Raw genomic sequence first — 27,210 nt, 5'->3', positions numbered from 1 at the left:
GTCTGACAAATGACTGGTCTTGTTGAGATAAAACATCCACTCTATAGTGCTTGATGAAGGTAGATGCACTCGGCCAGGTTTCTGCTTGATAGAACTGTTGAATAGTAGCTACAGCCCTTTTGGCCCAGGATGTAGAAAGTGATAGAGTAGAATGGGCCTTAATATTGGGCGGTAAGTGACGCGGAAATATTGCTTTCTTCACTTCATCTATAGTTATTGGTTCTTCTAGTCTCTTTCTATCCTCTTCTGTTAGCCCCGGCATGCCTGAGTCCTGAATGTATTCTTCTATTTCCTTTCTTTTTTTTATCTTCCGCCTATCTACCTCCTCTCTCCCTATCCCATATCATTTTTCATAAAATTCTTTAAACAACCCTTGCTATTGATTCATTTCTTTGATGTTTCTTATCTTGGGTGTCCTTAATATAGGGTACATAGTTGGTCTGTTGTTGGGCTTTTAGGGCTCTTGCCAGGAGCCTCCCTCCCTTATTCCCGTGCTCATAATAAATTTTTTGACATCTCTGTATTGCATACCTTGCTCGCATAAACATTCATTTTTTATATTTTTCTCTTTCCTTCGCCAACTCACCTAGAAGGTCCCTCATCAATACACCTTTATGTTCTCTCTCCAATCTCTCAATGTTGGCTAAAAGTTCCTTTCTAGTTTTTTCCCTTTTTTAGCCCTGCTCCCCTCTTGTATAAAACAGCCCCTTATCACGCATTTATGTGCTTCCCAAATAGTCATATCTGAAATATCTCCCAGCTAAAGCCTATGACAGCTGATCACCCTGATTGGCTGGTGGGGAAGGGGGGGGGGGAGGAAGAAGGGGAATAGAAATAATGAAAAAAAAGAGGCATTTTTATTAAAATGAATATTTATAAAAGAAAAAACCAAACAACTGTGGAGCAATCAGACCCCACCAACAGAGAGCTCTGTTGGTGGGGGGGGGGAAGGGGGGGAAATCACTTGTGTGCTTTGTTGTGCGGCCCTGCAGCTTGGCCTTAAAGCTGCAGTGGCCAATTAAGTAAAAAAGAACCTGGTCTTTAGGGGAGTTTAACACTGCGGTCCCCAAGTGGTTAAAGGGAAGGTTCAGGGAGGGGATTAAAAAAATAAAAATAAATTTCCACTTACCTGGGGCTTCCTCCAGCCCGTGGCAGGCAGGAGGTGCCCTCGCCGCCGCTCCGCAGGCTCCCGGTGGTCTCCCGTGCCCGACCCGACCTGGCCGGCTGCCAGGTCGGGCTCTTCTGTGCTCCATTTCCTGGCACTTCTGCGTCCCACGCCGGCGCGCTGACGTCATCGGACGTCCGCCGCGCTGTACTGCGCAGGCGCAGTAGTCCGATGACGTCAGCGCGCCGGCGTGGGACGCAGAAGTGCCAGGAAATGGAGCGCAGAAGAGCCCAACCTGGCAGCCGGCCTGGCCAGGTCGGGTCGGGCACCGGAGACCACCGGAAGCCTGCGGAGCGGCGGCGAGGGCACCTCCTGCCTGCCACGGGCTGGAGGAAGCCCCAGGTAAGTGGAAATTTATTTTTATTTTTTTAATCCCCTCCCTGAACCTTCCCTTTAACACACGTCTTTCAGGATCTTGCCATTGAGATGTAATTATATCCTTCAAAGACTGATGGATAGGAAAAACATGTCCTGGCTTTTGAGACAACCCAGAATAAACGAGATCCTGCAGAGTGAGTTCCGGCACGGACTCCTTTATCTGCTCCGTGGAATAAACTGCTTTCAGTAACTCAGAATATTACTCAGGAGAAAATAATAACCTAGGGGTCTTAATAATATCACCCTTATCTGACTCCTCAGAGAAAGGGGAACAACCTCAATCTAAGGATATAACCTCTGACAAATCCTCACCCTCATCTCCCACTTCCTCCTCCTCTGCTCGTAAAACTTTAGAGGAAGTGAAAGTTTGAGAAAAAACGATCTGTTAACTTCCTTGGCAGCATGGACGAGCTCAGCTCATCCATGACCGCTGGAGGGCGCCACTCAGGCCCTGCTGGGCCGATTTAAACATTTTTTTTTTTTTAAACACGCAGCTAACACTTTGCAAGCTGTGTGTGGGGGACGATCGCTGCCGCTCGCCGCCGATGCGCCGCTACCTGCCACAAGAGGCCCCCCCCCCCCTCCCGTGACCCCTGCGCAGCCTGGCCAATCAGTGCCAGGCAGCGCTGAGGGGTGGATCAGGACTCCCGATGATGTCACGAAGTCGATGACATCATAACGATCGTCACCATGACGACGGGGGAAGCCCTCCAAGAAATCCCGTTCAGAACGGGATTTCCGCATGGGCTAATGCGCCGGAAGCGATCGGAAAGGTGAGTAAGACGCCGCCGGGAGGGGGGAATCATGTAGCTAGCGCTAGGCTAGCTACATGATTTAAAAAAAAAACAAAAACAAAAAAAACTGCTGCGTCGCTACCCTGGCGATCTTAATAGAGCGCAAGGGTGGTTAAGGACCAGGATCGGGAGCTTCCTGACTGGGAACAACAAAGGATTCTTAAAAAGGGTATGCAGGAAACCCTGCATACATTTAAACAGAATCCATTACTGAATCCATCACCCCTTTAAGAATCTTTGAAGCTTCAGAGGCAATGACAGATTCAGTGCAAGGCAGACAAGCATTCTTAGGGAAATCAATAGGCATTTTAATATTACAAAATCCACGTCCTTTATATTTAGGTGGTGGATTAGTATTAGGCCTGGACTCAGTTTTAGGTTGCAAAAAAAACAAACAAAATAATAGGTAAATGTGCACAAAGATTAACCTAGAAGATAAAGTCAGCTTTTTCCTCCACTGGAGGACTTACCACCGCTGCCACGGGTGGGTGCGACTGAGAGGAGGACATAGGAGCTGTTGCCGCCGCCGCTGTAGCCTGAGCCTCCATTACCAAGGAGGTTCAGGCTACAGCAGGTTAGAGAGAGGAAAAAAAAAAAAAAAAGATTTTGGTCTATTCATGAGTCACAACTACAATTTCAGTTTTATTTTGTTGAAACTCTACAAAGGTGGCCACATTACAATGTTTCTGTTAAATGTTACCCCAATTTGATTAAAACATTTGATCGTACTGGAATATTGAGCGTTATTTGCTTTTGGATCAAGAAATCCAATCAAATTAGATCTTAACAGTCTCCTAGCTGTCCACCCTATCCAAAAGATGGCTCCACTATTCGATAAATGGAATGGTGATCTTGGCCAGCAAGTTTCAGTTGCAAAGTGGGGACCCGTTTTGAAACTCTCATGAAGGGTAGTTATTACTATTCCCTAATTGAGACAAACCTCAAAGTTCTCCATTGTGCATAACAAATACCAGCCAAGGTGAACAAAATCTACCCTATAAAGGCCTGACCAGTGCTATAGGTGGTGTGGGGCTAAAGTTCATTTTATCACGTGGTGGGTCTGCCCAGTAGTCTCTCCGTTCTGGACCCAACTTAACAATCTGATTTCTACTGTATTAATAAGTCCCTTCCCCTGGTTCCTTCAGTGCTACTTCTTGGAAATAAACCAATCACAATGTGACATCCCACCCATCGCCTAGTCCAGCACATAGTTAATATCGGGCTGCTCATATTTGGCCTCCAAATGGAAGGACTCCAAGCTGGAATTAGCCTTGGTAATAGCTCGGGTTCACCGTCTAATGATTTACAAATGTATGGTGGCTATAGTCGAAGACTGCATGCCCCAATTTACTAAAACTTGGACTCCCTGGGTAGACCATGCTGATAATGTCTGTTATGATCACTTCTGTAGCATGTACTGCTGGCTGCAGTTTTACTGAAGACAAGCAGTTTTTAATTTCTTTGCGTGCATTTGCTCGCATAGTTTTGCGTGCTCTTACACTGAGCGTTGATTCCATCTGCAGTCGCGATGAAGTTAAAGACAGATTAATATGCTTTTGTGAAAACAAACATTGTCTGTTGCAATGGAGCTGCAATCCTTTTCTTGCAGGCTGCATATCATTGTCTGCCCTTTCCTGCTGTCAACCTGTGATTGATTACCATTCACCTGTGTGGGAATCTGCATGTCTGCTCCCATTGGATGACCTCAGTATAAAGGACTGCTTCCTGCAGGGCCCGTTTCCACTAGTGCGGTGCGGAATCGCTGCATAGCACCGCTGACGAAATCGCATGCGGATGCGATTTCGCATGCGTTTTTGCCGCGATTTCGCATGCAATTTCGCATAGGCAGGGTATATGCGATTTTAACCATGTCACTGCCTGTGTCATTTAACATTACTTTCAATGCGAAATCGCATGCGAAATCGTGGAAAAAACGCATGCAAAAAACGCATGCGATTTCCCTATTAAATACATTGCCTGCGATTCGCCTGCATTCCACACGCAGGCGAATTCTGCAGGCTCTACCGTGCAGAAAAATCCTGCACAGAAAAACGCAGAAGAAAACTGACAAGTGGAAACAGGGCCATCCACTTGTATTGGTTTTGCGAATCCGCATGCGGACAACGCATGCGGATTCGCTCTAGTGGAAACGTGCCCGCAGTGTTCCATGGGCTATCATAGTCTCAGATTCTGTCTGTTACTCTGTCCGGCCCCCACCTCGTTCCTAGTCCGTGTGGACTGCGCTGACTCCTGCGAAGGGGTCAGCGAGTCCTCCTAGTTCTGCTCGTTATCAGAAGTTGTTACTTTGCTTGTCTTGCATCATATATCGGTTCATCGCCAATATACACGCATACTAGCATGTTTGTTATTTTCTTTGTATTCGTGTTACGTTAATATATCAGTGTCGCTGATATATATGTACTCGAACTGTTTATATCCTGTGTTCAGTCAGTTAGTTTCCAGCACGTTTTGGTAGGTTGCGCGTATCGTGATCACCCGTGCTTAGCTAGTTCAGTCCTGTTTCTAGTCCTGCCCCAGTTCTTAGTCAGTGTTCTTTGCTTATGTCATATATCGGTTTATCGCCGATATATACATATGTCAGTTAGTCGTTTGTAGTTCATTGATAGCTGTAATCGTAATACGCTAGGAAATCATGCCTATTGTATATTTGTATTACGTCTGTCTCTATTTCCCGACTATTTTGTCCTGTCCTTGTGAGGCACGTCACCGCTGCATTTGCATTGGCTGCCTCATTCCAGTCTGTCTTGGCTTGGACGTTTGCTGTCACTTAAGCAGTGACTAGTTAGCAAGCGTTCATTCTGTTACCTGTCCTGATCTTCTGAATTCTGGTTTATGCGCTCAGCGCTACCTTGCGCTGAGCCACTATAGTGGAAGGATTGTTTGTGGCTGTTCGGATCTACGCCTGCTCTGTGCGCCACATCTCCTGTTGAAGTCAGTCCACTCCTCCACTAAAACTGGGGATATCCTGGTTCCTTGTGCTAGCGTGTGTACCTCCTTCACGTCAGGATATATACTCCGTGCTGACTGTGGAGGATATACCACCAAGCTTAACAATGTCGGACTGTCGTATCTCTTTTTTTGTTTAATTTTATTTTTATATATAGCATCCCTGATCCCTTTATGCCATCTCTGTCCCAAGATTGTTTACTTTTTATATTTCTGTTTTGTTACTAGCATAAAAGTTGTATGTAGGTTTGTTCTACTTTACAACATATGCCACCTGCATAGGGTTAGTCACTGAACTGCTCTTTTTAAACTTTGTACCGCAATACATTCGCAATAGATTCTATTCAAAACCTTTTTATTAATTTTGCCGAGCAAACTCCCAAGAGTAATAAATGCTGCAGAGAGGATCATTGGGTCACCTCTGCCACCGCTGGACCTTCTCCAGACATCCAGGCATAACAGGATAATGCAGGACCCTTTCCACCCCAGCAGTCGTTTCTTTAACCTTCTCCCTCAGACTGCCGATACAGAATCATCCCCACCAAAACCTTCAAGCACAGGAACACTTTCTTCCCCCAAACTGTCCTCCTGAACTCAAGCCCCTTCCCCAGTAAAACCTTCCATCCTCCCTCACTGGCATCCCTGCATCAATGAATCCTAAGCCTAAGGTCTATTGCCTGTCAATGTCCGTAACTCCCTGTATGTATTTGCACTATGTCCAACGCTGAGCATACCACAAATAATTCTGGGTATGACAACTACTGTACTCTGCTAATAAATATGATAGAGTCTGGGGCAGCACAGTGGTGTAGTGGTTAACCCTCTTGCCTTGCAGCGCTGGGTCCCCAGTTTCGAATCCCAGCCAGTTCAACACCTGCAAAGAGTTTGTATGTTCTCCCCGTCTGCGTGGGTTTCCTCTGGGCACTCCGGTTTCCCCCCCACATCCCCCCAAAAAAAACATACAGATAAGCTTCCCCCTAAATTGGCACTACACTATACGATACATACCTATGGTAGGGCCTAGATTGTGAGCCCCTCTGAGGGACAGTTAGTGACAAGACAATATACCGTACTCTGTACAGCGCTGCATAATATGTCAGTGTTATATAAATACTTAAATAAATAAAAATTACCATGTGCAGTGTACAGAAAAAGCACACATGCTGGACTTAGTGGAAAATCAGACTAAAGAGCTGCAAGGTATTTCAAAATGATTCTTTTATGCCATCTAGTGGTTAAACTTTATAAACTACACAAATAGAACAGTAAACTAAATGCCACAACGCTGTAGTGACATGTGTCAAGACCGAACAGGGCGAGACAAATTTTTACAGTTTTTGTATGTTGAAGAAACTGAATTCAACTACTTAAAGAGGAACTGTCGCGAAAATCTTAAAATTGAAAAACACATATAAATAAGAAGTACATTTCTTCCTGAGTTAAATGAGCCATAAATTACTTTTCTCCTATGTTGCTGTCACTTACAGTAGGTAGTAGAAATATGACATTGCCGACAAATTTTTGACTAGCCCATCTTCTCATGGGGGGGGGGGGGGGGGGGGTTTCTTTATTTTTAAAAGCACTTAGTGAGTGGCAGTTGCTTTGTCCAAATGCAAAACAGTGTGCAGTGAGCAGGGAGGCTGGCCAGCATCTTTGTATAAAGATTTTTCAGGGAATATCTTTATAAAAAATAGAGGCCATGCTGAGAATCCCCTATGGAGAGATGGACTAGCCCAAAATCTGTCGGTAATGTCAGATTTCTACTACCTACTGTAAGTGACAGCAACATTTTACTCTGGAAGAAATGTACTTCTTATTTATATGTGTTTTCAATTTTAAGATTTTCGCGGCAGTTCCTCTTTAAGGTTATCTGGATGAGTATACTCATCCAGATAGGGGCCGCTTAAGTCTGTCTGGACTCGTATCCGCGTCCAGTGTTTAAGCGGTGGTGCGTGCTACTCACACGTAAATGATCTATTATCTTTTTTTTGTTTTGTTTTATTTTGCCCCAAATTAAGCTTTTTTTTGAGTGGTACTGCTTTTTAGTAATTACTTTATTTTGTATGCATTTTATAGGCAAATACACACACAAAAAAAGAAAAAAAATACACTATTTCTCCAATTTCATCCCCCTATAGTTTTAAAATAAGCAATACTACTATAAATAAAACCCACCCATTTTATTTGCCTATAAGTCCCAGCTATCACAACATTTAAATTATGTCCCTAGTACAATGTATGGCGTCAATTTATTATGTGGAAATAAAGGTGTATTTTTTCTGTTCTGTTTTTTTGTGTCCCATCAATTATAAACCCTTATGTATGTCATGAGGGTAAATTACTATTTTAGTACATATTACAAAACAGTCCCTAAGGCAACTATTTATGGAATTTTTTCAAATCGATCTGCTCACAATTATTCATACCCCTGGCAAATTTTGACTTAAAGTTACTTTTATTCAACCAGCAAGTAATTTTTTGACGGGAAATTACATTGGTATCTCACAAAAGATAATGAGAATGTACAAGAGGCATTATTGTGGAAAAAAAAAAACATTTTTTTCCTCAGCTTTTATTTACATTTGTGCAAAAAGTGTCCAGTCCAAAATTATTCATGCCCTTCCCAATAATCAATAGAAAAGCCTTTATTGGCTATTACAGCAATCAAACGCTTCCTTTAATTGCAGACTGTCACACTTGGCCATGCTCTGTGCAGTTGGTAACTCCCAAATATATGCAGACGTCCAGGATTTGATGCAACTGATGTTTGTTTACAGTGAAAGGTACATGCAATGTTCAAAGCAGGGTTTCCAAAACATGATGCAGGAACAGGTTGCTACAAGTTCAAGATCAATAAGCAGGAATATTACCCAGTGACTGGCAAACGGATACAAGTCCGGGAACAGATATGCAAATTGAATCAGGAACAGACATGCAGGTTATCCAGGAACAAGTATACAGGTTTAACCAGGAGCATGCATACAGGCAAGGAATCCAGATACTAAGGACATGAACAGGTATTCAGGCATGAAGTCCAGATACACAGAGCAGGAACAGACATACAGGCATAACCTCCAAGAGCTCAGGACATCAACAGGAACACAGGCTTGGAATCCACATACCCAGAAAAGGAACTAGGACATGGGAACTAGGATACAGGAACTCAGGACATAAACACCAGATACACGAGTCAGCGAACAGAGAGGTTGAGGTCCAGCTGCACTAAGCTAGGCTAGACAATGCAATGCAACATCAAAGCCTGCTGGGAACTCAGGATGCTAAATGCTTCCGCTAATGGAGCAATTACCCTGCAGGTGATGGAACACTTCCATGCATATGCAAATTGTATTAAGGTCACTGCCAGCTCATTGCTGCAGTAACAGAGTCCTGACACATGCATATGCAAATTGCACCGCTCCAGTGCTTACTGATCACTGCAGAGGCAGGGAATCCTGACAGTACCCCCCACCCTTAAAGGCATCCTCCGGGTGCCTTCCAGACAGAGAAACCACAGAAATGTCTCAACATAACATAAGCAGTATACCATCAAAATCATTCCTGTCAGCTATACCCAATAGAACCGAAACCTTCAAAAGCGATGCCCAGTTAGACCAGAACCTTCAGAGCGATGCCCAGGTAAACTGAAACCTTCAGAGCGATGCCCAGGTAAACTGAAACCTTCAGAGCGATGCCCAGTTAAACCGGAACCTTCAGAGCGACTGCTAACCTGACCTACAGAGCCAGGTCTCATTTTTTCTGAAAGCTCTAGAAACCTGTCAAAGTCATCCAGAGTTCGCAGAAGAATGGAGCACTCCTCCGGCATACCAGTCGGTCCTCCAAGACCTATGGAAGTACCAGAAGAGACCCCATAGCTTGGTTCATAAGACATGGCAACTGTGTCTGAGTAAGACAAGGACAGTAGCAGTATCCGAGCATGCTGGGACATAATCAACTACTGAGCACGCCATCTCTAGAGCAACATCTGGGTATTCTGGAGCACATGCAGTGACTGGGCATGCAGATACAAGAGCAACATCTGGGCAATCTGGAGCACAGGCAGCGACTGGGCATGCAGATACAAGGGCAACATCTGGGCATGCTGGCACAAGGACAACATCTGGGCATGCTGGAACACAGGCCTCAGCTGTGACCTCAGAAAAAAACAGAAAATTAGACAAATTGTCATAACTGAGGGGGTCAAAATACACATGCTGACCCTCTAAAGGTTCAGCAGACATAAAAATACAAACAGACTGAGAACAGCTGGACTGCGGACTGCTAGACTGCGAACTGCTAGACTGCGAACTGCTAGTGTTCATGCACAACATTTCCATTCATATCAGACAAGTTCATCCTCAAACTTGGAAACATCAAGAGATAAAGTCCCATGCTCTTTGTATTTGGCACAAGCTGATACCAACTCAGCCTTCACTGACTGACAGAGTCGATACCTTCAGAAACTGTATGCACCGTACCAACAGTGACTGTATATACTGGTATAGTGCATTCTGAGACTGGCACAGTCCTTCCTCGGATTGACTGACTCACACTTGGTGCACTCAAACGCAGTACTGTCTGGTATAGCTTCAGACTTGAGAAACTCAGATGCATGTTCTATTTTACCTTCCAGATCAGAATTTGCAAGAGATTCAAGAACGATATAATCTTTAGAAGACATACACTTAACAGACTGGGAAACAGGATCAAAATTATCAAAGACAGATTAATTAGTAAACACAGGTGCAGGCACTGGGTCTGTACCCATTGGCTTTTGACATACCAGCACTGAGTCTGTCTCTAACAACTGACTCTGGCATGGTATTGGTAGCCACGGGTTTAACACAGACTGGCCCCGGCACTGATACAAGGTTAACCAACATTAATTCATGGTTACACATAGGTGCAGGCTCTGGGTCTGTACCTCTTGACATGGCATTCACCAGCTCTGGCTGGATCTCCTTAACAACCAGCTCTGGTATGGTGTGTGCACTTACAGTCTTGGTACAGACTGGCCCTAGCACAGGTACAGGTTCAATAACAGAAACATCTTTAGCAAAAGTAGTTGATCTTTAACATAATCAAGCTGCAATACAATTTCTCAGAGTCCTCATTAGAAACCTGACATACAATTGAATCAGGCTGGGAAATAACATGGACAAGTAAACATAGGCCTCGATTCATAAAAGTGCTGTCGGGAAGGTAACGTCGAGCGGGGAAACACCGCTGTCGGTATTTCAGCCTTCAGGGTGCTAATTCATAAAAATTTTGCTAGTTGTGACAGGCATGCGGAGATATTCCGCTGTAGGCAGGCGTTAGGCTGTCGGTAGGCATGCGGAAACAGGAGAAGCAGGCGGAATCCCTCCGTGCGGTGTTCTCTCTGCAGCTGCTTAGGAGGTCTGTCCCATTCACTGCAATGTATTCCACACGCTTCTCGCCACATCAGAGGTAGTGGTAATACCCGTCCGCATACCGCTACCTCTAATCTTTATGAATTGACTAATTGTTACTTTTGCTATGATAATCACCGCGCAAGGCGGTGATTTATCACTCTGCTCGCGAATGTCGGCTTTTCATGCGGAAAAAGCCTTTATGAATAAAGATTCTGCTGTGTGGTCGGTAAAGTGTGCCGTTTTCAGCATTCCCGCATGCGGGAATGCTTTATGAATCGAGGCCTAAGTCTTTGGCTCTAACAGACTGGCAGACAAGGGTTGTACAACAGGGTCCAACACTTGGGTATTAGCGGCAGATGAAGAAGTGAGTAACGTACATAATGATCTGGGCCCCCAATTTGAGGAATGAAAGAGATGGTCACATGGATGCATAGAGCCTCTTAACCCACAAGTAATACTTGGAACAGCAATGGCCTTGAACAGATTCAAATGCATTTGTTTTAGTTTTATTTGGAAGTCCATTTGCAAGGTAGAGGTTACTGTAGCAGACTGACTGAATTGCTGAGATTGAGAAATATTTGAAGCAGCGGTTGTCAAGGGTAACAGATTTGAAGACTGAAGAATGTTTCATCTCAGAAACAGAATCTGGACAAGGTTGAGGCAGATGCACTGTAATAGAGTCCATTTCCTGTGAAGATGCAAGTTTGTTAGGTAAAGCTTGGTTTGACGTTGCTATGGACAACGGAGTGACTGAAGTTACAGGACTGTTAATCACAGAAGCAGAACTTGAACTGGATTGTGGTGGTAAGAAAGTAGTAATTTGAGAATCCCTTTTAACAGACTGTGATACAGGGTTTTCTTTCTTTAATTCCTGATTGGTGATTGCTAAGGGCAATGATAATACTGGATTTGCAGACTTTGAATTACCTTTAGAGTCCAGACAACATTGTGGGGAGTGCGATGAAGACATTACAATATCCATGAGCTCCAAATCTTTCAGGTTGGAGGGTCTTTCAGCCATCACCCTCATCTTTAGCTCCCTCCACAGATTCTCAATTGGATTGAAGTCAGTACTCTGGCTGGGCCACTCCAAAACGTTAATGTTGTCTGCTAACCATTTCTTCACCACTTTTGCTGTGTGTTTTGGGTAATTGTCATGCTGAAATGTCCACTGGTGCCCAAGGCCAAGTTTCTATGTAGACTGCCTGATGTTGTTGAGAATCCTCATGTATTCCTCTTTTTTCATAGTGCTGTTTACTGTGATTAGGTTCCCTCGTCCATTGGCTGAAAAACATTAGGTTCCCACCACCATGTTTGACAGTGGGGATGGTGTTCTTTGGGTTGAAGGCTTCTTTTTTTACACCAAAGAAAAAAACATCACTGACCAAACAATTAAATTTTTGTTTCAACTGACCATAACACAGAAGACCAGAAGTCTACTTTGTCCAGATGAGCATTTGCAAAGGCCATGCGAGCTTTTGTATGCCTTATCTGGAGAAGTGGCATCCTCCTTGGTCTGCATCCATGGAACCCATCAGTGTGCAGTGTCTGCCCTGAGACTGCTACCAGCAGAGCCCAGATTCACCAGGATGGCCGTGGTGGTGGATCCTTAGATACTTTTTCACCTCTCTCCCTATCCTCCTGGCCAGCACAAGTGTCACTTTTGGCTTCCAACCATGTCCTCTGAGATTTCCCACAGTGTGGAACATATTTTTTTTTTTTTTTAATAATGCTTTGCAATGTAGCCACTGGCACTTGAAAACATTTAGAAATGGCCTTAGTCCTTTCCTGACTTGCCAGCAGCCACAATGCGGAGCCACAGGTCCTCACTGAGCTCCTTTGTCTTAGCCATGACTGTCCACAAACCACCTGCAGAGAGCTGCTGTTTTTCACTTGTTGAGTAGATTAAAACAGCTGTTCCCAATTAATTAGGGTAATTAGGATGCTTTGGAACAGCATTTGAAATGGTATAGAACTTTGGATATATATATATATATATATATATATATATATATATATATATATATATATATATATATAAATAAAATACATACACATGTATATACATACATACATACACACACATACATACATGTATGTACATACATACACACACATACATACATGTATGTACATACATACACACACATACATACATGTATGTACATACATACACATACATACATACATGTATATACATACATACATACATACATGTATATACATACATACATACATACATACACACATACATACATGTATATACATACATACATACATGTATATACATACATACATACATGTATATACATACATACATACATGTATATACATACATACATACATACACACATACATACATACATACACACATACATACACACATATACACACACACACACATATATATATATACAGTGGAGGAAATAATTATTTGACCCCTCACTGATTTTGTAAGTTTGTCCAATGACAAAGAAATGAAAAGTCTCAGAACAGTATCATTTCAATGGTAGGTTTATTTTAACAGTGGCAGATAGCACATCAAAAGGAAAATCGAAAAAATAACCTTAAATAAAAGATAGCAACTGATTTGCATTTCATTGAGTGAAATAAGTTTTTGAACCCCTACCAACCATTAAGAGTTCTGGCTCCCACAGAGTGGTTAGACACTTCTACTCAATTAGTCACCCTCATTAAGGACACCTGTCTTAACTAGTCACCTGTATAAAAGACATCTGTACACAGAATCAATCAATCAAGCAGACTCCAAACTCTCCAACACGGGAAAGACCAAAGAGCTGTCCAAGGATGTCAGAGATAAAATTGTAGATCTGCACAAGGCTGGAATGGGCTACAAAACCATTAGCAAGAAGCTGGGAGAGAAGGTGACAACTGTTGGTGCGATTGTTCGAAAATGGAAGGAGCACAAAATGACCATCAATCGACCTCGCTCTGGGGCTCCACGCAAGATCTCACCTCGTGGGGTGTCGATGGTTCTGAGAAAGGTGAAAAAGCATCCTAGAACTACACGGGAGGAGTTAGAGAATGACCTCAAATTAGCAGGGACCACAGTCACCAAGAAAACCATTGGAAACACATTACACCGCAATGGATTAAAATCCTGCAGGGCTCGCAAGGTCCCCCTGCTCAAGAAGGCACATGTGCAGGCCCGTCTAAAGTTTGCCAATGAACACCTGAATGATTCTGTGAGTGACTGGGAGAAGGTGCTGTGGTCTGATGAGACCAAAATAGAGCTCTTTGGCATTAACTCAACTCGCTGTGTTTGGAGGAAGAAAAACGCTGCCTATGACCCCCAAAACACCGTCCCCACCGTCAAGCATGGGGGTGGAAACATTTTGCTTTGGGGGTGTTTTTCTGCTAAGGGCACAGGACAACTTAATCGCATTAACGGGAAAATGGACGGAGCCATGTATCGTGAAATCCTGAACGACAACCTCCTTCCCTCTGCCAGGAAACTGAAAATGGGTCGTGGATGGGTGTTCCAGCACGACAATGACCCAAAACATACAGCAAAGGCAACAAAGGAGTGGCTCAAGAAGAAGCACATTAAGGTCATGGAGTGGCCTAGTCAGTCTCCGGACCTTAATCCAATAGAAAACCTATGGTGGGAGCTCAAGCTCAGAGTTGCACAAAGACAGCCTCGAAACCTTAGGGATTTAGAGATGATCTGCAAAGAGGAGTGGACCAACATTCCTCCTAAAATGTGTGCAAACTTGGTCATCAATTACAAGAAACGTTTGACCTCTGTGCTTGCAAACAAGGGTTTTTCCACTAAGTATTAAGTCTTTTACTGTTAGAGGGTTCAAAAACGTATTTCACTGAATGAAATGCAAATCAGTTGCTATCTTTTATTTAAGGTTATTTTTTCGATTTTCCTTTTGATGTGCTATCTGCCACTGTTAAAATAAACCTACCATTGAAATGATACTGTTCTGAGACTTTTCATTTCTTTGTCATTGGACAAACTTACAAAATCAGTGAGGGGTCAAATAATTATTTCCTCCACTGTATATATATATATATATGTGTGTGTGTGTGTGTGTGTGTGTGTGTGTGTGTGTGTGTGTGTGTGTGTGTGTGTGTGTGTGTGTGTGTGTGTGTGTATGTACGCATATATATATATATATATATATATATATATATATATATATATATATATATATATATATATATATATATATATGTATGTATGTATGTATGTATGTATGTATGTATATATATATATATATATATATATATATATATATATATATATGTATATATGTGTATATATGTGTATATATGTGTATATATGTGTGTATGTATGTATGTATGTATGTATGTATGTATGTATGTATGTATGTATATATATATATGTATGTATGTGTGTGTGTATGACTAATTGAGTAGAAGTGTCTAACCACTCTGTGGGAGCCAGAACTCTTAATGGTTGGTAGGGGGTTCAAAAACTTATTTCACTCAATGAAATGCAAATCAGTTGCTATCTTTTATTTAAGGTTATTTTTTCGATTTTCCTTTTGATGTGCTATCTGCCACTGTTAAAATAAACCTACTATTGAAATGATACTGTTCTGAGACTTTTCATTTCTTTGTCATTGGACAAACTTACAAAATCAGTGAGGGGTCAAATAATTATTTCCTCCACTGTATATACATACATACACACACATATATATATATATATATATATATATATATATATATATATATAAATATATATATATATATATATATATATATATATATATATATATATATATATATATATATATATATATATATATATATATATATATATATAATACATACATATATACATATACACACACATATATAACTGGAGGAATAACTGGAGGAATAAAGGTAAAAGCAAACAAACCAAACAAAAAAAAAAACGCTGAATGAATACCACTGTTAGGTGTTATGTTTACCGCAAATGTTTTTTTTTTCCCAAGAAAATGTGTAAAACTGAACACAAGTAATATGCACCAATTTTTCATGGCTATTTGAAAACAACACTTACCCATGGAAGCTTGGAGCGACATGAATGTTCCCAGGTTGCAATGTAGGTCGGGCACGAGTATTCATTCAGAACAATGTAAGCAGCTTCTGGATCTGCAAGGAAGTTGAATTCCCCTGTAGCTGTAGTGTTCCCTCTTGCTAAAAAAAAAAAAAAAAAAAAAAAAAAACTACAATAGGTATAAATAAAAAAAAGAAAAGAAAAAGTGTAAAGTTCAAAGAACTGCATTGGTTGCTTTGAAGAAAATCACTGAGTATGTAAATCTTTACATTACTTTACACCTGTTGTCTTACAGCCTAAGTTTTCAACGTGTGGTACGCGCACCCCAGGGGTACTTCTGATGGTTCCAGGGAGTATTTAGGCTTTATATACTTAACAAAGAACAACAAATTTAGAGTTTTAGAAAATGATAAATCTTATTTAACCACTTCACCCCAAAGCAGTTTTTACTCTAACGAACAAGAGCGATTTTCACCTTTCACTGCTCATCCCTTTCATTTGCCAATAGCCTAATCACTACTAATCACAATGAAATGATCTGTATCTTGTTTTTTTCAACCACCTTGTTGCTTTCTTGTTGTTTTCAGTAATTACTTTATTTTCTATGCATTTTAAAGGGAAAAACAAGGAAAACCTGAAAACATACACTATTTCCCCAATTTTATCCCCTATAGTTTTAATATAAGCACTGCTACTGTGCATAAAACCCACACATTTTATCTGCCTATTTGTTCTGGTTATCACAAGATTTTAATTATGTCCCTAGTACAAAGTATGGTGACAATATAGTATTTGGAAATAAAGGCGTATTTTGATTTCACTATTTCACGTAAACGTGCATAGCGGCTGCAGCACTGACTTATAAAAAATTCCTGGAGCCATTAAGAGGCTCTAGCAGGACATTTTCATAAGTCAGCTTGTCTTTAAGTGGTTACACAATATCAAATTAGTGTTTTAGCTAATTAAAATAAATAGTAAATGCTGTGAAATTGATCAGAACCAATTGTCGTTCTACGATTAAATATATGTTTGTCAAGGGGTACTTGGTTAGGGGGTACTTGTTGAGTACAGGGTTTTAAAAGGGGTACATACCAATAAAATGTTGAGAAACTGTCTTACAGTACATAAAGATAGGTAGTCAGTCATTTGCCATTCAAATTCCCCAAACCGTATGCTTTATTAGTAGAAAAAAAGAATGTATGGGAACTCAATGAAAAAACAGCACCTCAATACCCAAACATGTTTTTGTATACAGCCAGAGATACCACTATAATCTGAAACTTACATTCCATATTTCCACCCATTATGTATAAGGAGCGCAGTTTTGAAGGGATAGTTGGATCCATCCTTATAGCTAAAGCCAGATTGGTCAGTGGGCCAGTAGCCACCAAAGTAATCTAAGAAACAAGAACGTGCATACAATTAAGTTGCTATTAAGATAGTGGAGAGAGAGAGAGAGAGAGAGAGAGAGAGAGAGAGAGAGAGAGAGAGAGAGAGAGAGAGAGAATAAAATAATGAATGCAAAGAAGACATAGGAAGATGTAAACATAAAATGAGAGGTCACAGATGTCTCACAACATAAGAACCATGTATGCAAATTTGTAAAAAATTACAGATGTCAATGAGATGCTAATAATTTCAATTTGATGTAAGGCAAGGTTCATGTACTCTGTTACAGGAAAGATCATTGGCTTCTTATTGAGCTTCAGCTTCCTCAGAGGCCCATGCACAAAGTGACAAAACTGTTTTGTCACTTTGTGCAAGGTCCTCTGAGAAAGTGGAAGTCTGTGATATAGTTGTCACACTGCCGTTTGATTTTTGGTGTGGACTGGATCATGACTTGACACTTGCATAGTGCATACACATGGAACAATTATTTACTCTGTGTTTTGAATGGACCTAAGCAGAGGCGTATCTAGAGGGGTGCAGGGATGGTTTGTGCCATGGGCGCCACAACACTAAGGGCGCCTATTGCTGACTCTTCCTCCTACATGCTCCACCACCATATTGATAAATGCAGCTCATAACTTATACTTGGGGGGACTAACTCTAGCAACCTATACTTCAGGGGCTACCTACAGGGGGGGAGCACTCATCTAATTACTTATGCTGGGAGGGCAACCTAAACTTGTTGACTACCTATACAGGAAGGGCTACATCTGGCTATCTATCCTAGGGGACGACCTCTGGCTACCTGGCTACTTATACTGGGTGGCTAACTCTGGTGACCTGCACTGGGGGCTACCTTTGATTAACAATACTGGGGGCTAATTTTGGGGTACTGGGGGTACCTCTGGCTATCAATACTGGAGGGATACCTTCAGTATGTATATGGGGCACAATTGGATATGGTGCACAAATGGATATGGGTCGCTATTTAAGTTTTTGCCATAGGCGCTATATTACCCAGATACGCCCCTGGACCTAAGGGTTTTCAATTATCAGTTTATAGGGATTAAAGAACTAAACATTTTCTACAATGTTTGATACTTTAAAAATTGACGGCCCTCAATGGTTCTAAATGTTGCATAGAACAAACAGAAATAAAGCAAAGTTAACAGTTTCTGTTATTTCATAGGACCTGGACTTTCATTTACTTAGGGGGTTGCAAATGCATCCCCATAAACCATGTTGGCTATACCCAAAGTAACTAAAGAATTGGTGGCTACAGTCCTCCAAAGAGCTAAGATAGTAACCTAGAGAGACACAGCTAAATCACTTTGGATCTAGTAAACAGCACAGTGGTCAGAAAATACTTTGCATCAGAATTTAGTCCACCAGACGTGAACAGAAAGGCGATTTATAATTACAAGGATATCTTCATTGACCAGGTGTAAAGTGAATCAACAGCCTGTGGCCTAATCTAGGCAATCTGATAGGACTTAATACCAATAGAAATTATTCAGATATGTTTAAGGCAAGATTTGTTTTTATATTTTATAAGCAATATATAAAAAACAAACATTTTAAGATCACTTTTCTCAAGATGCAGCCTCACTTCCTCAGGATTTAATGATATATGTATCATTATGTATGATTGTATGATCAGTATGATTACAGAGATCCAAGTTATATCACACATCTAAACGAATTATATGAGTAGTACAACTAATACATAGAACAATAGTAGCAAAGAAAAAAAAAGTCATTTTTATTTTCAGTTATATAGTTGTTGTTTGTTAATAACATATCAGACTGTCACAGTTGCAGTTTCGAATCCACACAATACTTAAAGAGACACTGAAGTGAAAAAAAAAAATGATATAATGAATTTGTTGTGTACTATAAATAATTACTAGAAGATTAGCAGCAAAGAAAATATTCTCATATTTTTATTTTCAGGTATATAGTGTTTTTTCTAACATTGCATCATTTTCTAATATGTGCAGATTACACAACACTCAGCATTCAAAATGATTCTTTCAGAGCAGTCTTGTAACCTAATGACCTCTCCTCTGGCAGAGAAAAAAAAAACAGTTGAGATAATAAAAGTCAGAAGTCCGCCCTCTCCACGACTTTGAAAGTCGTAGAGCTTAATGGCTTTTTTTGCATAGAGATAACAACTGGAGTTTCTTAACTCTTCCTGTACTAAAAACAATTAGACTGATGTATCTGTTCTTAACCCATTCGCGTTCCGTCGTTTTCACTTGAGAAATGTTCACCTCCCATTCATTAGCCTATAACTTTATCACTACTTATCACAATGAACTGATCTATATCTTGTTTTTTCCGCCACCAATTAGGCTTTCTTTGGGGGGTACATTTTGCTAAGAGCCACTTTACTGTAAATGCATTTTAACAGGAAGAATAAGAAAAAAACGGAAAAAATTCATTATTTCTCAGTTTTCAGCCATTATAGTTTAAAAAAAATACATGCCTCCATAATTAAAACTCACGTATTGTATTTGCCCATATGTCCCGGTTATTACACCGTTAAAATTATGTCCCTATCACAATGTATGGCGACAATATTTTATTTGGAAATAAAGGTGCATTTTTTCATCTATCACTATTTACAAGTTTAAAAAAACAATATAGAAATATTTCATCTTTACATTGATATTTAAAAAGTTTAGACCCTTAGGTAAATATTTACATTTTTTTTTTATTGTAATTTTTTTTTTTTATATTAAACATTTTATTTGGGTAGTTTTGGGAGGGTGGGAGGTAAACAATAGGTTTATAATGTAAATGTGTGTTGATTTTCATTTTTTTTTTTACTTTTAGTTGTAGTATTACTTTTTGGCCACAAGATGGTGGCCATGAGTTTGTTTACATGACGTCACTCTAAGCGTAACACAAGCTTAGAGTGACGCATGGGATACGTTACAGCCAGAAAAGGCGCAGCTTCTGAGAGAAGCTGTCGCTTTTTCAGCAGGGGAGAGGAATCAGTGATCGGGCACCATAGCCCGATTCACTGATTGCCTGGCTAACAAACCGCGGGCCGGGAGCACGCGTGCACACGCGCGATCGGCCGCGGTAGCGCGCATGGTTCCTGGACGTAGTTTCTACGTCCAGGAACCAAAATAGGTTAAGGTTTTATTTCTTAGCTGTACTACACATACAAATCATAATATCATAATTTTTTTTTCGCTTCAGTGTCTCTTTAAAGCTGTAAAACAAAGCAGAGCTAATAATGACCATTTGAACTTCCATGCAGTGAAACATTATTTCAAGCTGTCTCTCACTGTTTAACCACTTGACGACCGCAGTGTTAACCCCCTCCAACGACCAGGCTCTTTTTTGTTAAGCTTGTCTGTGCAGCCCAGCTATGGAGCCCAGCGATCAGACTCCCCTTCTTTTTTTGATCCTTTTTTTGTCCCTAAGGGGACATGCCGCCTGAGGTGTCTGATCGCTGTGGCAGTTTTTTGTTTTTTTGTTTTCTAAGCCTATGAGGCTCTCTCTCCCTCCTCTTCCCTCCTCCGTGACCTTCATGGAACAGGACGGCGATCCGTCCTGTTCCGCCTCTCATAAGCATCGCCGATCTCGTACAGCGCTGCCGGGAACTGCAGCGCTGTACGGATGTAAACAAAGGGGATTTCTTTCCCCTTTCGTTTACAAACAGCCTGCTAGCCGCGATCGGCGGCTAGCAGGCTAATCACGGAACTCCGTTCTGTGAAGTGGCAGGGTATGATCGCACATGCTCGCGGCCGTTCCCTGGGAACTTGCAGCCCCAGGACTTGACACCAATTGGCGTTGGGCGGTCCTGGGGCTGCCACGCCCATCAGCGTTAGGGGGTTTCCAAGTAGTTAAAGGATACTATCTGTGCCCCTTGCCGCAGGTCCCCTGTCATCCAGGTTTTCTGCTGTCTCCAAAGTACCCCTGCACAGACACTCCCAACCACCCTGCACATGCCACCAAAGCAGTTACAGAGTGGACAGCAGAAGGCTGGATGACAGAGGAACTGCTGTGAGGAACACAGACTTCTAGGGGATGGAAGAAGCCCCAGGTAAGTAAAGCTACACTCCTTTCTTTCCCCGCATGTATCCTTTAAGCTCTTCAGAAAACAGCACTGAATTTGACCAAGTAAGTCAGTCAACTAGCTCTGAGAAGCTCTTTTTCATAGATAACCCAAGGTTTTTAACTCATCCTGTACTGAAAAACCACATGAGATTCTTAATTGCTACTAATTTGCTTTACAGTACATACACACAGATCTCAATCGTCAGATAACCACTTCGGCTAACGATTGGTATCTAAAGTGTACATTGCTCACCCAATGTCGAGTAAGGATCCAGCACGTTGGATCTTTAACTGCTCAATGACAATGTCACACCGATGGGCGTAATCGCGGCGGCAGCCCCAGGACCGCCTAACACCAATTGGCATCAAGTCCTTTTGCAGGAGATTGCACGGGCATCTCCCTTTGAATGACGGAGCTCCGCTCCATCATCAGTCTTCCAGCGGTGATCGCCGACAGGAGACTGTTAGACGTCGAAACCGCCGGCTAATAACACTGTACAGCGCTGCGGTCCAAGGAAGCGCTGTAGCCTGTACTGGGGACAGCCGTGTGACACTGCTGTCCCCTCTGGAGCGATAGGCTCTCATAGGCTGATGTCTATGAGAGCCAATCGCTTAGATTGGCTGGCGGTGGGGGGTGGGAGGGAGGGTGGGAATTAAATTTAAACAAAAATAGCAATATTTATAAAAACAAACAAATATTTGTAAAAAAACAAGCAAACATCCCAGGAGGAATCAAAGCCCACCAATAGAAAGCTCTGTTGGTGGGCAGAAGGGGGGGGGGATGAAATCACTTCTGTGATTAGTTGTACAGCCCTGCAGCGAGGCCTTAACCCCCTTGGCGGTATGAAAAATACCGCCAGGGGGCAGCGCAGCAGTTTTTTTTTTGCTTTTTTTTTTTTTTTTTAAATCATGTAGCGAGCCCAGGGCAAAGAACGGGATTTCCTGGAGGGCTTCCCCCGTCGCCATGGCGACGGGGCGGGATGACGTCACCGACGTCAGGACGTCATTGGGAGACCCGATCCACCCCTTGGCGCTGCCTGGCACTCATTGGCCAGGCAGCGCAGGGGTCTGGGGGGGGGGGGGGCGCGCGCCGCACCGGATAGCCGCGATCGGGCGCGCGGCGGCGGCGGCGATCGGGGTGCTGGCGCAGCTAGCAAAGTGCTAGCTGCGTCCAGCAAAAAAAAAATTATTTAAATCGGCCCAGCAGGGTCTGAGCGGCACCCTCCGGCGGCTTACCCAGTGTCACACACGGGGTTACCGCTAAGGAGGTTAAAGCTGCAGTGGCCTAATTGGTAAAAAATAGCCTGGTCACTAGGGGAATGTAAGCCTACGGTCCTCAAGAGGTTAAAGGAATACTTAAGTCAAAAAAAAAATATGACATTTACTCACCTGGGGCATCCCTCAGCACCCCGAAGCTGGATGGTGCCCTCGCAGCCCCGCTCCGATCGTCCTGTCCCCGCCGGCGGCTACTTCCGGTTCGGCGACAGCCGCCGACAGGCTGGGAACGCGGCTGATTTTCCGCGTTCCCAGCCAACGCGGAAAATCAGCCGCGTTCCCAGCCTGTCGGCGGCTGTCGCCGAAACGGAAGTAGCCGCCGGCGGGGACAGGACGATCGGAGCGGGGCTGCGAGGGCACCATCCAGCTTCGGGGTGCTGAGGGATGCCCCAGGTGAGTAAATGTCATTTTTTTTTTTTGACTTAAGTATTCCTTTAATGACTCGAAACATGGAGCAGCACCAACCACATTATTATTTTTGCTCTCTGTCCAAGGGAAGCTGCTCTGTTGTGCACTGCTTGTTGTCCCTCAAAGCCTCTATAGCAAGTTTCCTGATCCTGTGAGTGAGTAATAAATAAAATCTATTATATTATATATATATATATATATATATATATATATATATATATATATATATATATATATATATATATATATATTATATTATATTATATATATATCTTTAGTTTAAGAATCAACCATTACTGTAAAGAAAGAAATAAACCCCAGTAATTTCAGTTCTTACCTTGCCTGTATATTGGTTGGTGATTCGCTTTATTGCATCGATAGCATGTTCCTTTTGCAACAGTTCCAGCCCAGGGGCATGAGGATCTGGTACATCACCAAGCCCATCCTTTCCATGGAAATCTGATGCATTGATGTTGTGTCCCAAGATTGCAGTGCCTGCTCCCTTGTAAACTGGGATCTATCAAAATAGGAAATTAGATACAAAATATTTACATTTCTAGTTCAAATATTCTCAAAAACAAGTGATGCTCAACAGCACCTAAGCAATACACCATTTAGGTTTCTTTTAATGCATCAAATGTAAAGGTCATGCGGGTTGTCCATCTAACGGAGCCACCAGTGGGAGAACGGAGGAGACGCAGAGGACCCCCGAGGGACATCACGGACTAAGGGGGCCGCAAAGAAGCCTCAGGTAAGTAAAATAATCATTTTAAACGGAAACCTGAACTGGATTGAAATCTGCACTATTCTTTGTAGATTATATCATGCAAAAATGTTTTATATGTTATAGCTTGCAAATGTTTGTTAGGAGGCAAGTCTTACACACAATACATTGTCAGAAGGAACTTAGCACCGCATACGGAAAGGCATACAATTATGTTAAAAAGGAACTGCAGTGAAAACATGATGAAAAAAAGTGCTCAGTTTTTACAATAATTACTTATAAATGATTTAGTCCATGTTTGTCCATTGTAAAATCGTTCCTCTCCCTGATTTAAATAAAAAAAGGGAATTAGTGCCATCACTCCACAGGTACCATGTAAAAAAGCAATCTTTATTGGTACAAAACGCTTAGAAAAGAGAACAAATATAAAAACACTAAAAACACTGGAGCGCTCCGTGCCCATCCTCTCCCTGATTTACATTCTGACATTTATCACATGGCGACATTTTTACTGCTGGCAGGTGATGTCTGTGGAAAGAGATGATGCATTTCGTGGCAGTTAGAAACAGCGGTTATTTCCCACAGTGTGATGTCAGCACCCTGGTGCTGACATCACACTGTGGGAGGGGTTTCACTACAACATCAGCCATACAGAAGCCCCTGATGATTTGTTTGAGAAAAGGAAAAAAATTCTCACGGTAAAGGGGGTATCAGCTACTGATTCGGATGAAGTGCAATCCTTGGTTACCGTTCTAATTTAAAGGGAAGGTCCAAGCAAAAAAAAAAAATGAGTTTCACTTTCCTGGGGCTTCTACCAGCCCCATGTAGGCATCCTGTGCCCTCGTAGTCACTCACTGCTGCTCCAGTCCCCCGCTGGCAGCTTGCCGACCTCGGAGGTCAGGGCCGAATTGCGTACATTTTTACACATTCCCGCTAGTGCAGGAACATTAGCACATACATTTTTACGCGTTAGTGGTGCAACGCGTACATTTTTGTTCCTGCACTAGCTGGAATCCCTAAAAATGTATGCAATGTGGCCCTGACCTCCGAGGTCAGAAAGCTGCCAGCGGGGGACTGGAGCAGCAGTGAGTGACTACGAGGGCACAGGATGGCTGCATGGGGCTGGTAGAAGCCCCAGGTAAGTGAAACTCATTTTTTTTTTTTGCTTGGACCTTCCCTTTAAGAGAATTTAACATAAGGCAAGCACACATTTTCTGCACTGTTACGGTTTTGCAATGCTAACACTGTACACTTGAACTGTGGAATCCTGTAATCTGGTGTACAGTGCTAGCATTGCAAAATCGTAACAGAAAAGGCAAGCACACATTTTCTGCAGTATGTTTATTTCACTTAACATGATAATTCTATACCTTTCCTGGCTCTCACATAAAAATACATTAATTTAAAAAAGTACACTAGCAACTGAGGGCAATGTCTGGCCATAAGCAACATATGTCAAGCAGCTGGGGGATCACCTGGTGGTGAGGACACTGCATTGCTGGCCATGGTACTGCATTCATTTGTATTTGGGTAGTAAAGTTTTATATACAGTACATTTAAGCAACATTTCCTTTTTATTTGAATAGATTTTAATTTTGGTTTAACAGAGATAGTAAAAAATGCTAATTCATGCCATGGCTGCATGAGGTAACAAAACAGACAAAGCTCCTCCACTTGCCCTTATAAAATCAAAGCTAACTGAACACTATAATTTCGCTGATATATAATGTCCAGGAAGACCAGGAGGCCTCAGGACTACACCCTATGGACACCCGCAAACTTACCAGAGCCGTTTCGTGTCCTAGAGTTGGCGGTGATTGAAGTACCAGATTTGAAGGACTCAAGCTTCCTGCAGAGAGTCTGGAGGCAAAGGCATTGAAAGGTTGAAAGTTGCCAAACGCAATAGAAGGTGGTAGAATGTAGTAGAAGTACCGATGAGCTTGTGTCCTGTCAAGCTCCTAGGATCCAGTCCACACTGGTCGCTATTTTGTGTTTGTATCCCACACAGCTCTCCTGATTGTGACGAAGAGAGGTCAGACAGTGACCTTGCTTTTGCAATTAAAAATATGTAAGTACCGATGAGCTCCTGTTATGTTGAGCTCCTCAGTTTAAGCTCACACTGGATGTTTAGCTTTCCTCCCCCACTGAGAGCAAAGATAGGTCAGACAATGACTTTGCATTCCGGGGTAAGTTTAGTTGCTGAGGGTCCGCATGCTTGTAATGCTCATGCTGCTCTGACCCACGGACTCTAAGGCCCGGTTCACATTAGCGGTTGTTTGCCAAACGGACCGGATGACCTGACCGGATCCGGACCGGATCCGGATCGGAACCGTACGGTTCTGATCCGGATCCGATCCGGTCAGGTTGCATCAGGTGTCCATCAGGATGCGATCCGGATCCATTTGGCAAAAGTAACGTTAAAAACAAAAAAAATGTTGGGGTCTGGGAGGTCAGCAGAAGGGGGACCTGTGGAATCAGGCCCTCTGCTGTTTAGCACTCACCTCCACCTCCGACATGCTGCCAACATCTCCGGATCCGGATCCAGCTGTGCTGCTCCACTCCAAAATGCTTGCCCATGTGTCCCCATCCAATATCGCCGCAACAATCCCCATAGGAAGTGGGGTAGAACATCCGGATTTCTCAGCCAGTGTGTTGTGCGCTCTCCGGTTCCCATTGGTTTGTATTGGCCGGATGGTGCAGTCCGGCTCCGCCCCGGATACGGCTGCCGGAGGAGCCGGATGAAAAAATAGCGCATGTTGGAACGGAGGCCGGAGTCCGGATCCGGCCCGGCAGAACGGACGCATGTGAACGGACGCATAGGCTTTCATTGCTATGCCGTGCGTCCGTTCCGTCCGTTCTGCAAGCGGTGCGGCTCCGGCACGGCGATTCCGGAGGGCCACCGCAAGTGTGAACCGGGCCTTAGGGTAGATTGGTCTGAAGAGACATTGGGCAAGATTCACAAAGCTTTTTCACCTTTGCTAGGTTACTTTTTTAAGCTCCCAAAGAGCAAAAAATAGAATATAATTAGAGTAAAAAAAGTAATATTGAAATGAAGTTAATCAGGAAAAACTTACTTCAAGTGATTATTTTGCTTGTAGATGTGCTGAAAGGTTATTTTTATCCATTAGGTGATAAGTCATTTATGAGAAGTTTTGTGAATAGAACCCTTTGTCCCATTGGTCTAAACAGGCCAGTTCTATAAGATTTTGGCACGGTACATTAGCACACAGTGCCAAAATACTAGACATCACGGGGAGGCAGGAGGGTACCTTTGGCCCGGAGAAGTTGTGCGGTTATGTAGCAGCTGACTCAATCTGAGCAGAGCATATATGGGACTATGGGGTTGATTTATAAAGCTGCACTGCTAAACCAGCACAGCTTAATATGAGCGCAAATTGTGTGTGCGGTAGTGCAGTGTAGCGTGTGCAGTGAACTTATGCACGCTCCTTCCAAATGATGGCTGCTCCACTCATCCCGCCCTGAGCCCCTTCGAGTTCCGTGGCTTCCTGAACATGATCCCCGCACATTGATTGGTCCAATAGGCTGCCTGTTAAGTGACGTGTGCACAACTCACGCTCCTCACATTTAGCAGCGCAGCTTAATGA

General features: G+C 42.6%; 1 protein-coding gene across 3 annotated transcripts in view; it reads right to left on the bottom strand.

Moving 5' to 3' along the window:
• The window catches only part of LOC137518657 (pyrimidine-specific ribonucleoside hydrolase RihA-like), a 286,828-nt gene that overhangs the window by 6,923 nt on the left and 252,695 nt on the right, over window positions 1-27,210 (bottom strand). For all 3 annotated transcript variants that reach the window (XM_068236786.1, XM_068236785.1, XM_068236784.1), the window contains 3 exons: window positions 23,219-23,398; window positions 17,021-17,132; window positions 15,739-15,875 (listed from right to left, as the gene is read on the bottom strand). In XM_068236786.1, the coding sequence (XP_068092887.1) occupies window positions 15,739-15,875; window positions 17,021-17,132; window positions 23,219-23,398 (429 nt within the window). The remainder of the gene's footprint in view (window positions 1-15,738; window positions 15,876-17,020; window positions 17,133-23,218; window positions 23,399-27,210) is intronic.

Source organism: Hyperolius riggenbachi, chromosome 5 (assembly GCF_040937935.1).
Source record: "Hyperolius riggenbachi isolate aHypRig1 chromosome 5, aHypRig1.pri, whole genome shotgun sequence".
Classification (NCBI taxonomy): domain Eukaryota; kingdom Metazoa; phylum Chordata; class Amphibia; order Anura; family Hyperoliidae; genus Hyperolius; species Hyperolius riggenbachi.
The sequence above is the reverse complement of the archived record's forward strand: the minus strand, read 5'-3'. Positions and strand labels throughout refer to the sequence as shown.